Genomic DNA, 12,966 nt, shown 5'->3' with positions numbered 1-12,966 from the left:
ACCCATGGTTTCTTTCCTGAAATTGCTTTGCAAGCGCTCAGAATCTCTTGGTATAAGAGATTCCGAGATTCTGAGCCCGTTGTTACACTTCCTAAAGTTAGGAATTCCGTGGATGCTACAATGTTCCCACTAGAGAAATTACTGGGCTCTAGTCTTTTGACAAACGCTGTTTACGGTACCGGAGACGCTGGAGAAATTAGCCTGAAGAAGCCACACGCTAACATCAGTGGCAGTAAATTGTTGGATGCACGCGGTAACCTTAAATAAGAAAGTTATCAGGCGGGCAATACTCAGAACAAGCGCTCGTGTCGCGATTATTTCGAACTTATTGGCGTTTTTATGACGTAAAACATTTACTTGCTAAAACTGTGCGCTTTAGGCGCTCTGCAGTGTCGGTCAGCCGCTTTTTCCGGGGCTGTCACCTGAAGGACATTCACATTCAGAGGACTCTTCTACAGTTTCTTGCTTCCAAATTTCGAAGCGCTGTTAGCAATATAGTCGCATACACGCCGAAAAAATAAAAAAACAAAAGATTGAGAGGTTAAGAAACACGTAATAAATACTTACGCAGAGATGATTACGCATTGCAGTAGATGTCGGCGCATACAAAGTCAACTGATCCTTTATGCAGACTCCAGTGGATCGGAAATACGTATTCAAGCATTACTTTTTATGTCAGTGGAACAATTACTTGGTGGCCCTTATGCCGAGCAAACCTTGCGAGGCGAAGAGACGACCTGGCTGCCGAGGCCAGGTTTTCGTGGTGCTATGGCGAAAAGCACGGCAAAGCGACCACATGGATATTTTGAAGCACCCCAGTTTACCGGGCCTATTCGGCAGAGGCGTGTAACCGCGCAACATAGCCTCGAGTGGTGGAAGGCAACCATTCGAGTGAGTACGCAAGCATCAGTTTATTGGGAGAAGATACTCGGCGTATTGTGTCGGAGGGCGGGTGCTCGAGGACGTCGTGTCGTTGTCGTCGTAGACGTAGTAGTACTCGAACACCTCCTCGTACCTACGATGAGGGACAGAATGCGTGCACTGCGTGAATAACCACTTAAGTGTCAAACGAGCGCCGACGTAAAAATGTGCCAGGTGATTGTAAACTTGACAGAACAAGGGAACTAATGTCAGAAGATGTCAGCACCTGAAGACACTTATTTTATTAGTGATCTCAAAGAGGAAATACAGTACGCGTTCATCTAACCCAAAATGACACTTTAAATATTTGTCAGAACGTGCCGCCTTATAATGGAAGAGAACTGCAGTAAGCTTTACCTGCATAGTAACCGCAAAACCGCTAAAACGCACGCATGCAAAGAAACGAAGCCTACAAGCTATTACAGAGGAAGCGATTAGGCATGGGAGGGAGTGGAGGTCTCTAGAACAATTTCGACCACCTGGAGATCAGTGCACGTTAAAGATCCCCAGGTGGCCGAAATTGTTCCGGAGCCCTCCACTACGGCACCTCTTTCTCTCTTTCTTCGCTCAGTCCCTCCTTTATCCCTTCCCTTACGGCGCGGTTCAGGTAGCCGCCGAAATGTGAAAAAGACAGTGCACCATTCCCCCCCCCCCCCCCGCCCCTCAAAAAAAAAATACAATTTTTCATGTGAAGGCATTTGCGTATTCTCAGGCGCTAAACGCTGAAAGCGAGCTTTCTCGAGCACCTTGATAGCACGTTACTAATGCATGAAGCGCCGCAACTCTATTCGGAAGCTCGAAGTTAGGATTCCGGTCACAAAGGTAGGTGAGAGGTCAATTATCGTCTATGAAGCCGCTCTTTTTTACGAAAAAGTGAAAAAGAAATCCAAAAGGGTTCTGTCCATGAAACAAACCGCAATTTTTACCCCGATTGCTCCTTTCCCATCTTATACGAAGAGAAAATTTGCTGTATACTGCCCTGACACACATTTCTGATTTCGAGTCATGCGATGAATGCGCACTGCGCTGTCTGCTGTTCGTGTCACCAGCACAGAGCACTATTTGGTGCAGTGCACTGAGAATGCGTTCACGAGGACTCTAGTGCCGTTAGGCTACCAAATTGGTTGCGTTATCCTTCAGCTGTAACGGGAACATTACAGCACAAGTGCCGCGAATACATTCTGTAGTGTTCATTCGGCGCACGTAATACTGGCAGCTACCACTACGACACACGATAAAAGAGCAATTTGAGCGGCTCAGAGCGTTGCAAAAGTTTCGCTGAGGCATTGAGAAGCAAAAACAATCAAAAAGGCAAGCAGGCAAACAAGCCGCGCTTTCAACGACGCTATCGTACGCCCGTTCCATTTAGAAAGCGCGCCACCAACACGGGGCAACGCCCCATCAACAGCCTCTCATGCGACGCGTTGTCCCGAGCTAAGTGTGTCGTGGACGTAAGCGTGCGGATAAAACGCCTCCGGCGGCGTCTCCGACGGGTCGGCGATGCGGCCGCGCGTACCCAAGGACCGGACGGGCATTGCGAGGGCCCGAAGCGGCTCAAGGCCAGCCGTCTGACCCAGTGCCGGCAGGCAGCAGGGTAGACAGCGGATAATCGAGTTCCTCTGCCCCTGCGCCGACCCGGTCTCACTCTGTGCGTGTCTTTGAATGCGAAGCGGCTACCTGCTTCTAGAACCATCGTACTAACACAACGTTCTGACGAGTTTAATAGTTATCCAAATGAATAACCTAGAAAACAGGGGAAAATTGATTAAATAATCCGGCCGGATAAACTGACGCCAGTATATTTCCTCTAGGAACGTGTTATTCCGTACTTATCTAATAAAAGAGTTACGCGCGTTGTTTGGCATGCCATCAAATGTGTGCTTTCTAAGAGAGTATAATGCTATCATTACGGCTGCATTTAACTACGTGGACTGCCGTTGTGCGGTACAGCTGCACAGCGGAAGGCTAAATACGTTTTGGTGCGGGACAGTTCACGGCTATTAAGTATATGGCGACCGCGAGACGCGACATTTGATTTCACGGAGCCTTACCTGAACTCGCAACAGTTCATGAGACAACCTAATGAAGAGTTAAACGGGAAGGTACCTACAAAATGGTTCTCTCGCCATCACGGGACCAAAGCAAGCCAGCAACATGCGAATTGATCGCCTATGCCCTAAATGGTAAAGTTCTGAGGCCACGAAAGTTTCCATCACATTGAAAGGGCTGCACATTTGATACTTTATACTTGACAAAATTTCCTGATAGTTTCGGTCCTGTCGTAAAGCAGCGGCCAAAGGCGCAACTGGAGGGGATGACATGGAAGAGGTTATGTAAGCATATAAACAAAAGAACACCTCCGCAAACTTTACCGACGGGCCGCATCTCAGATGGCCTTATAAAGCCGCAGCGTGTACAGATCACTAGCCTGAATTTCAATTTTTTTTTTCACGGTCACATCCTGAAGATTCCGAAGAACGGATGTGCGTTAAAAGGCAACGCACCAACTGTGCTAAGCGCAAGCGCCTGATCACTGAAGATCCCGCATTCAACGCGCACAAAGTTTTAAACTCGTAGGCGTTGTCAGTCTCTCTGCAAGCTTCCGGAAACATGTTGGATGCCTTTAGAGCCAATAGAACCCGCCGCGGTGGCTCAGTAGTTATGACGGTTTACAGCTCAACACAGTAACACGTAGGCCCTGGCGCCCGCATAAAGATATAACCCGGAGCCCTCCACTATGACGCACTTTGCAGCCGCTCTCTCAGCTCTGACAGGTATAGATTGAATATCCGCTTTTGAGGGAGCTGTAAAAGGACCTTGATGATTTGTTCCCGATAGAGACTTCCATTGTTTATATAAATGAGGCAATACACGTGTTTTTTCGCGCTATTACGAACGCGTGCAAAACGTTCGCGGACTACTAAAAGGTCTGTGCTTGTCGCATATGCTCACAACAGTCCCGCAAGCAACTTAGCGAAGCGCAGGGCGTGCTTTTTGTAAAGGTCCCCATCTGTATTTTTTTTTTTACTCGGTAGCTGAAGAACTTTCATGCATTTCCAAGGACAAATTGCTGAAAGAAAAAGTTAACTGTCAGCGCAGTGCTCAACAGCAGTTACAGATGTTCGCAGGGAATCACAATTAGCGACATTGTTTTCCCTCTCGTCCGTGATTAAGTATGCAAAGCGACGAATGTGAATGGAACAAAGCACGTCAAAAACAAACCGTCATCTTACCGTGCGAACACCGGTGTCGTAACAACCGCATTCAAGACGAAGTCAAGCAATTAGGGTCAGTCACTGCGTTCGTTAGTCCGCCAAGCACCACAAAGCAAGCTCTGGCGTAAAACAAGCGCGTTTTTACGGGACTCCGCGAAGCCCACGTCGTGGCGCAGTGCGCGCGCTCCCAACACTGCTATGGCTCCACTCAAGCAGGCCCACCACATACAGGCCACGAGTACATTTCGCCAGAGTTTGCGAGCGCTGGCTCCGCAGTCAGCGGACGTCCTTGACGTGTCGGGGCGATGCACGAGCAACGTTCTTGTGATCTGATCGGGCTGGCGCAACGCGGCCTCATTAGGACCACGTGTCACGCAACTGTGAGAATTTACTTTCCATGCTGTGGGCACGTCGTTGCCCGGCTACGAGGCAATACGTCCGCTGTACAGACCTGAGGTTCGCTGGGCTAGTTGATGTTCTCCAACTTGGGTTTTCCTTAGGCTATAGTTTCAGCTCTGCGTTTGTTGTTTCTATTTCCCAGTTCTGTTTCCGTGCTATTGTAAAAGTCGGCAGCTGGACGTCCTTTGACGCAGAAACAGTATAACGTATGCTTACGGCGCAAAGCTATGGGGTGAGTTATATGGAGCTGTGTTGTAATGGAGGGGCGCGAGTCTGTCTTCGGTCATTATTTAAACGCGCCTCGAGCTGAAAATAAGACTTGCGGCTAGGTTTTATGAAGCGCATTATTTTAGAATTGCTAACCGTATCCCATGCCAATGAGCTGCCTCGACTGGCAGTCCAAAAAAAAAAAAAATAAATTCCGAGGTACGCCTGTCAGTACGGAAAACGTACATTAAAGCTACGGGGCCTTCCGCTATTTCAGATCAGATTTCACTGGCTACTCGATAAGTCGACGCAAACAACAAAAGTTTTCGCGTCTTGCCTGAGGAATGTTTATACCAGTACCTTTCATCTCCGCAAGCAGTTGCACACATCGTACGGGGGACTGTCTAGCAAGCGTCGTTCCGGCTCCACGTTCGCTGTGACAGGGGTAACCAATCGGGTTGAAGGGCTCACTGAACCGTCGTTGTCGCTGTCGCTTTTGCCATTTGCGGGTTGTTTTTCATCAGCAGAAGTCGGCGCCTTTTCACCGTAGCGTTGGCGTTTCCGTTCTGTGTCCCACAACACTCGATCGCGATTCGGTTCAGCCGACACAATGGAAACTCTTTCTTCCTGCTTAGACCTACACCCGCCACATAGCAGGAGTGGTTGACCGTTGTATCATAGGTGCTCTATGAGTCCCTGGCCGGGCGGGCGCTACAGGTAACCATCAACCTGATAATTTCGAACCCGGAACTCCACCCAGTGTCAGTTAATCTACATGTATAATCAATACAGTTACCTCCTTTCGGTCTCTCTCTGTTTGGTGTTTTTGGTTTGCAGGCAATGACGTTTGATGTCTGCCCCCAAAGCTGCACCGCTGCGCCGTCGCCAAGCCGTCTTTCAATGACGCACTGCGGAAGCTTCACTTTGTGTAGCGTGTACACGCCTCCCCAGTGCCGTACTTACTCTGCGGCGCCGCTCTCTGCTTTTGCACCGAGAGTTGTTCGTGGTGTACCATCGCCGCATTCCGCCGCGTCCACTGAGTTCACCACGGGCGGGAGAGGTCACAGGCTACTCAGCCTGTCATTAGCACGAATTCGGGACAAACGCTTCTAGTTCTCTTGGCCGTCGCTACGAGGAGCATCGCTTCGAACATAAAAAAAATAGCTGTTCACATAAGCCATGACGTAAGAAAGAATGAGAATGACACAGGGACTGCAGAACAGAACGTTATAGGCCACTAGGCTTAGCGGCACTGGCTGGGAGCTTTCCTGAATTCCTGGTAATGAAAGAAGACAGAATCCTAAGCGCGCTCAACTCACTCGTCGAGGTTCACCGAGGAGTTGAACGTTCCGCTCTGCGTGGAGCCGCCGTTAGTCACCGTGGGTGGCGGCGGCGTCGTAGTGCTGGCGGTGGTGGTGACCTCAGTAGTGGTCACCTTGGTGGTGGTGGTGGTGGTCACCGGTTCCGGTATGGTGGTGGGTGCCGCCTCCGTGTCCGGCGGCTCCCACGGGGCCAGCGGAGCCAAGTCGGCCGGCAAGTCTTCCATCGTGTCCCCGGTTGTGGCAGCGGTGGTGGCGGTCGTCCGCCGCTTGGGACGCTTGGACCGGGCCGAGTGCCACGAGTGGCGGCGACGCCCCCCGCGGTGGCCGCCGGCAACGGCGGCTCGGGGCTGCTCAGGCGGCTGGGTGGCCGCCAGGTCCCCGTGCGTCGACGAGGACAGCGAGGCAGGCGCCTTGAGCAAGGAGCCTGAGCGACGGGCGACGCGGTAAAAAGAGGGCGTATGAATATGTTCCGTTCAGTAGACTCTCTGAAACATGTATTTTTTAACAATTTTTTTATGAAGCATCTCTCAATTAACTACTTCTTGCTCCTATAACTATAGCTTTGTAGCTAGCAAGCGATATTAGTCGCTGGCTCTAGTGCCAAAGGCAGATATAAATTCTGGGAATGAGACAAAAGAATAAATAAAAACGAATTCAGCCGAAGGGCTGCTGTCTGGGGCGTAATTACGCTGAACACTCGGAATGGGCGGCAGAGGGGTTCGGAGGTCCAAGAAGAACAAGCCGTTTCCTTATCGCAAAAAGAATAACAGACGTGGTCATTAGGGTTTTCGCGCGGAAAATTGTCTTAATCTGGCACCTATATGGTCTCGCTGTTTGGTTAAAAGAAAAAAAGAACTTCAGCTTCACGTATTATAAGGTCATATGCCAGCAAGATGGGCATAAGAAATTATGGCTCATACAGTCCTCAGGACCCTTTCTGCCGTGGTTACCATTCGTACAGAATCACGCTTTTTTTGTATTGCTCTTTTTACGAAGGTCGATCGTCAATCCAGTTTATAAATGCTGGATTTCTGATATCGAAGACATAACTATTACAACACCCTGGTTCGACTCCTTGGATATCAGCAGATTTATATTTTTTTCTTTTCAAATTTAAATCTTTTCTTTCACAAACCTACCGTTTATCACTTCTCAGCCCCGGACATACAATACGCAATTTATTTGTCATGTAAAAGCGATGAATATTTTGGTGTGCGTAAAGGAAGTAAAGATGGGCACCAACCTGGCCCGCCCTTGTGGATCCTGTGGGCGTGGCCCACACTCTTCCTGTCGTGCACTGCACACAAACCGAAAGAGAGAATAAAGGCTCCGTAACAAAGACAACGGATAAGTTTCGCTGTTCATAACTTGTCTGCTCACGGGGAGGCGGCGTTCGCAATGCTTGCCTCATAAAAGCTGTCTCACATGACTGCGTTTCTGAGACCCGAGGCTTTAGGAAATCATCCGGAAAGTTATACCAGAACACTAGCAAAGCAACGAAATTAACTCGATAAAGAAGTGCAGTGCTTGGCAAACTAGAAAAATGTTGCCGAATTAGGACCAGAAGAATATCGAAATTATGTTGTTTTTCTCTTCTTTGTGCTATGCCAATGGATCAAGCTAAGCCACGCTCCCGCTGTCGCCGAGATCTCTCAGTCAGCACAGCGGGAGACCAGGATGAAGTGCTGATGGTGTTCGAAATGTAAGCCGGAATAATATGTCTACTCCACTTCGGTTATATACCAATCTTTTTTCCCCTCTTTGTACGTGGCTTAAGAAAGTGTGCGCCTCGTCATTGCTGGCCGCTGACGAAGAGAGCAGGAACGTAGGACGTGATTAGAATAGATTATACATATATTATCCAACCTCAACAGCTCTGATGCCGGTCAAGGAAAATAGAATGGAATCATAATAGAGTAGTTATATTTATGCGGCCCTGGCCGATCATCAATGTAGCTAGCGATGCAATGACATATGCTCCGGGTAAATAAATGATTACTACATTTTAGCAACCTTGAGAATTCGGCTTATGATTTTCTGTTGTCACGAATGACAAAGTATTTTTTCTTTGTTACGATTACATATTACTTCTACATTCTGGCGCCGTCACTGGTCGATTGAGAAGTTAAGGGGGCGTTGTTCTGCTTTAGCCAAAAGCAAGGAGTGAAAAGTATTGACAAAAATTGAAACGAAATAGCTCTATTATCTCGCCAAATGGGCTAGTAGTGAAATACCGGTTAGGCTTACTCGACTTGGATGCGAAGGTGTAAGAAAAGGCGCAAAGCGCCATGCTGCCCAGCAGGAGGGCATAGTAGGTAAGCGGCACGCCCAAGATGCGAGTCTGGCGCATCCTGCGATCACCGGAGAAAGAAAATAAAAACTCCAATCCCTTCCTCCTCACGTGCAGATATGCGTGTCGTTGGGTACAAGAACCGATGGAGCGTTTACTGGGGCTCAATCATCCTGTGCAAGTAGGGTCCGTTGTCAGAAACAAATGCAGATGGCAAAGTTTGAAAGATGAAACAGCATAGCAGACTCTAGAGTTTGATTCGACTAAGGTGTGAAGGAACAGGCTAACATGCGCAATTCATCGCAGTTCTTTTCTGATCCCACGCATATCGAGCCCTGAAAACAGCGAGTATAGGCTTTCGATTGACCGTTTCATTTAATTTTCAGATATTCCCTCGTGTCTTCTGCTCCGCCTACTTCAAACGGAGTGTTGGATCAGCTTCTCACGTTGATCTAGAACCTGAAGTGCTGGAGTTAGCTTAAACAAGTGCTTGCGATCCTGAGCACCATGACACGTGAAGTACTCCAGAGGTAACCTCTATGGGGCCTCAGAGGCGCAGCACTGCGGTCAGCCACGGTGACGCTTCCTTGATTTGCAAACAGGTTATCTAAAACAGGCCTGATTACGGCTTCTCTTCAGCCATGCTGCTTCCTTTGGCCCATATTTGTTGCACGTGCATAGTCTTTTGTGAGTTTTTAGGCAATATCTGAAACATTGTTACCAGCGGGGTCGCTAAGTAATAGTGTGAAACTGTGTTCGTAATCTTGCAAAAATATCCATCCTCAAAGCAAGCATATTGATAAGTGAATCAACCACAGTCGTAGAGAAATCAGTCGTGCAGTCAGCAGTGCTCACGCTGTCGTGGACTTGGCCGAGCTGCGGCTTGAGCCCGAGTCCAAGCTGCCGTCCAGCGAATCCATGGAGCGCCCCTGAAAGACGGGAAGAATGTTTTACACCTCGAACGACGACAGTGAAGAGCTCTTATCTCCTTGTCCCTGATCGCCCTGGTCTTTGGGCTTTCCGCGTCTCAAACGCAGAAACGCCGTAAACAACCTCCCGACCTTACGACAACGTCTGTGGAAATGCAAATGGGCACGTGCTGGCTTCCTTTGTAACAACAGATGTCGTGAGTGTTAATCACATTTAGTGGTGCTCCATTCGGGGATTTTTTTTTTAAACAGAGAATTTTAGTAGCGAAATTTGTCGAGGAGTGAATCTTCATGAGTTTTCAGGGAACATTAAGAATCGAATTCTCTTTTTTTTTCTGAATAGCTGGCTTTTCCGAACGGCCGCTGGAAAAAAAGGGCCAGCAACAAATATATGGGTCTAATTTGGGGATTTGTTGGTCACGAGATGGAGCGTCATTGATCAACCACATTTTGCACTGGAACCATTGGATATTTTTGATGATTTTCTATCTCATGAAAGTTTGAAAACCAAGTTTGACAGTCTCGAAAGAAGGAGGCGCTCCGGAACGCGCAGAACTTATGGAGCATGAACTAAGGTTTGATTTAGCCATTTCTTTAGCACCACTACACTCTGGAACAATGCCATTCAGCGGTATACCCTTTTTTTCTTATGAGGCCTCCAGAAGCGGCGGCACCGCTTTGACATCCGGTGGCGTTACCTTCATCAGGCGTCTCTGGCCGGACAGGGCAGCCTCGTCACCGGGCTCGTATCCCGCCTCCTGCGAGGAGTGTGACGTCAGCGTGGGCATGTGGACACTGTAGAGCTGCCTGCTGTGTCCAGTGACCTCCGCTGACGGCACTGCCTGCAGCGTGGACAGAGGCACTTGGTAAAAGGGATAGGACCCTCAAATATCTTACGGAGGGTCGTTCATAGAGCCCCAAGTGCGAACATGTTTGACGGGCTTGAACGTGGCAGTACAGGCATCTCTTTCTGCGATCCCCGTTTATTGTTTGCGCAGTTTCTACATTGAGTTCACGAGGAGTGCACATAATGTGTTTACGTTGCAAATAAATATATTTAAACATCACTGCACTATGTCCATACTGTGGCACGCCAATGCTGTTTTTTTTTCGGTTCTGTCCTAATGTGTAAGCGAATCTAACGTTTTTTTTTTGTTGAAGCGCAGGTAATAAAAAGACCGAGGAATGCTGATCTATCCAGCTAGTAATCATACGTTATCAGAAGACCAAAGAAAAACAAGCAGTTCGTAGGTGAAATTATCCTTATTAAGCTTCCTGGTTTCATTTTTGCTTCTATATTCTTCCAAAAATTGCTAGCAATAAACTGCGGGTTTGTGTTACGTCGGTAAACATGTCATCCTTGCAGTAAGAATTGAGGCCATGAAGCATGATTTCAGGAGCCAAACCATGAATTGTGATCAAGACTTTACTGGTGCCGATGGAATAAACTGTTTTCAAGCTTGTTTATTCCCGTGAACGAAATGACCGAGGTGCTTATGAACAAGAGCTGGGTCGCGTGCTCCGCTTTGTTAACTTACATTGATTTTTATTTTTCTGCTGCGATCATAAAAATCGCAGATTAGTTGGAGGAAATTTACGTCACTAGATCGAATAATTTCCATTGGCTGGTAATTGGTGACGTCACCAGACGGATAGTTCGCATTGGCTGAAGGAAACTTACCAGACAGGAAGTGACGTCACTTTAAGTGAAAGCATCAACAGCTCCGAAGGTAATCGTCAAGCGGTGAGCAACAGTCTCCACAATATATTTCAGCGCTAGCTCAATTATTAAACTTAGAAGTCAAACAATCAGGCAGAAAGGAAGCGTGTGAAAGTGAGCGAGGTAGCTTATGCTGGCCGCCTAATTCACGAGAGAGCGCTTTGTACCGCAGCGTCAAGGTACAACGCGAGCAACGAGACAAAGCTATCTGCTAGGTTTCCGCGCTCTCGTGCGTTGTCCGCGCTGTGCAAGCCAATGAAAAAGCTGCTGTTATTGTTTCTGAGCGGAAGAAAAAAAAAAGAAAACTTAGGCGGTAGTTCCTTCGTTATGAGCAGTCTGCATTTGTCAGTTACAAAAGCCATCAGCAATCTGCTGCAAGAATTTAAAATCATTAATTCTGCTTGCTTTAAAACATAAGGAAAAGCCGGCCCATTCTTGACGCATCTCTGATCCAGAAAACAAAGCTTATTTTTATTAACGAGAATAGTCAAAGAAAGTGGCGTGCACATTCTACTGACGCAGTTATGACAGTGCAACTTATCCCAGCAATTCCTTGGTACACAAGGGGCGGCCTAATCCAAAACATCATCCTGTGCCAATTGGAATACGTACGCTGTAGTATGTGGGACTTAAAGTTGCCAAGGCTGCACATGGAAATGAGACATATTGGAGTGCTGCGGATTTATGCTAAGTGATGAACAAAGGTTTAAGAGGTGCAGAAAGTTCGCGTAAAAAAATTCTGTGTAGTAAGCAAAGCTGGGCAGTGAAATATTGAAGTACGAGGGGACAGGTGTCCTCCATCCTCTGTAAGAATGCCAGCTGACAGGACTGGTGAGCTAACACACCAATTTTTTTTCCTCGAATCCGCAACCCTCATGTCCACTTTAGCTGGACTCCTCCAGCTCAAATCAAATCTTTATTCAGCATTCTTCCGCGTATAACAATAGGAATGCTGGGACAAGAGCAAAATCAGTTGTCAACCAGTTTGTCAACCTGAAATTGACAATAAATGAATTGAATTGAACCTGAGCACTGAATTAAGAACAGAGGCCCCGGCCTGGGTCGTGATGCAGAGGGCATCCCTCTCAGCCACAAATATTATCTATCATTCATAGCCTAGAGCGGCTATTCGTATGACTATCAATGGCAGTGGCAGGCATGCTTGATGTCATCATTGTGTCAATCACTTCGCTAGGGGTAGCACCGATCAGTCGGTTTATACTCTGAGTGTAAAACTAGTGTAATCTTTTTCCCGTTTCGCCTCCGTCGAACTGTCGCCTCCGCGGCCGCAATTCGTGTGAACTAGCATACGCGGGTTTCAACGCTAGAGGACCTTCACTAAGCGCGCGCACTCGGCAACTTTCGCATGCAGGAACCGAAGCAGCTGAGGTGCGCACTTGCCTCCGCAGTGGAAGTCTCCTGCGTCTGGGATCGTCCCGAGGCATCCAGTCCCGGAAGGAAGCGCAGGAACTGCGCCGCGAGCAGCTCGGGCAGCTGCTCGGAGGGGCTCAGGGTCTCCGCGGTCGGTCCCTGCGAGAGCGTGCCTCCTCCATCCTGTCGTACTCCATCGGCGGCAACCAGGCGTCAACGCAGGCAGAACCTCCCGCTTCGAACGAGCGTCCGGCGCGATTCAAACACTGGCCGCACGCCTCGTGACCCCCGCCGCATGAGGCCGCCGCGCGCTTCGCCGCTCGAGCTGCGCGCACCTTTTATTGCTTTTGCTTCTTCGTGTTACCTTTGCTTTTACCAACCACTATGCTTTCCGGATGGGGATGGCCGACAGTCCTGCCTGTGAAAGCTGCGGTTCTGAGGAGACCATCGCTCATCTTCTCTGTGAGTGCCCTGCATTTGCGAGTGCAAGACATACACTGTGTTGTGCCCTGGACCGCCTCGATCCTCGCCATTAACAGAGCAAGAGATCCTCGGTCCGTGGCCACAGCAGTCGACTGCCCTCAAGCGTACA

General features: G+C 48.5%; 1 protein-coding gene across 1 annotated transcript; it reads right to left on the bottom strand.

Moving 5' to 3' along the window:
• Nucleotides 1-889: 889 nt before the first annotated feature.
• On the bottom strand, nt 890-12,684 carry LOC144094600 (uncharacterized). Its single transcript, XM_077628516.1, has 7 exons — nt 12,401-12,684; nt 9,982-10,121; nt 9,210-9,283; nt 8,312-8,415; nt 7,308-7,361; nt 6,062-6,488; nt 890-1,015 (listed from the first exon to the last, which is right to left on the bottom strand). Coding segments are annotated over exons 1-7 (909 nt in total). The 5' UTR covers nt 12,402-12,684; the 3' UTR covers nt 890-906.
• Nucleotides 12,685-12,966: the final 282 nt, after the last annotated feature.

This window comes from Amblyomma americanum, chromosome 6 (genome assembly GCF_052857255.1).
Source record: "Amblyomma americanum isolate KBUSLIRL-KWMA chromosome 6, ASM5285725v1, whole genome shotgun sequence".
In the NCBI taxonomy this organism is placed as follows: Eukaryota; Metazoa; Arthropoda; class Arachnida; order Ixodida; family Ixodidae; genus Amblyomma; species Amblyomma americanum.
Note: the sequence above shows the minus strand (reverse complement) of the source record. Positions and strands in the feature narration are given on the sequence as shown.

What these genes read in the sequence shown, in the direction of transcription:
- LOC144094600 (XM_077628516.1), bottom strand. An exon ending in CACCTTCGCATCCAAGTCGA is followed by an intron (nt 7,362 to 8,311) that starts GTAAGCCTAACC and finishes GTTTGTGTGCAG; the next exon opens with TGCACGACAGGAAGAGTGTG. An exon ending in TCCTCGGTGAACCTCGACGA is followed by an intron (nt 1,016 to 6,061) that starts GTGAGTTGAGCG and finishes CCCTCATCGTAG; the next exon opens with GTACGAGGAGGTGTTCGAGT.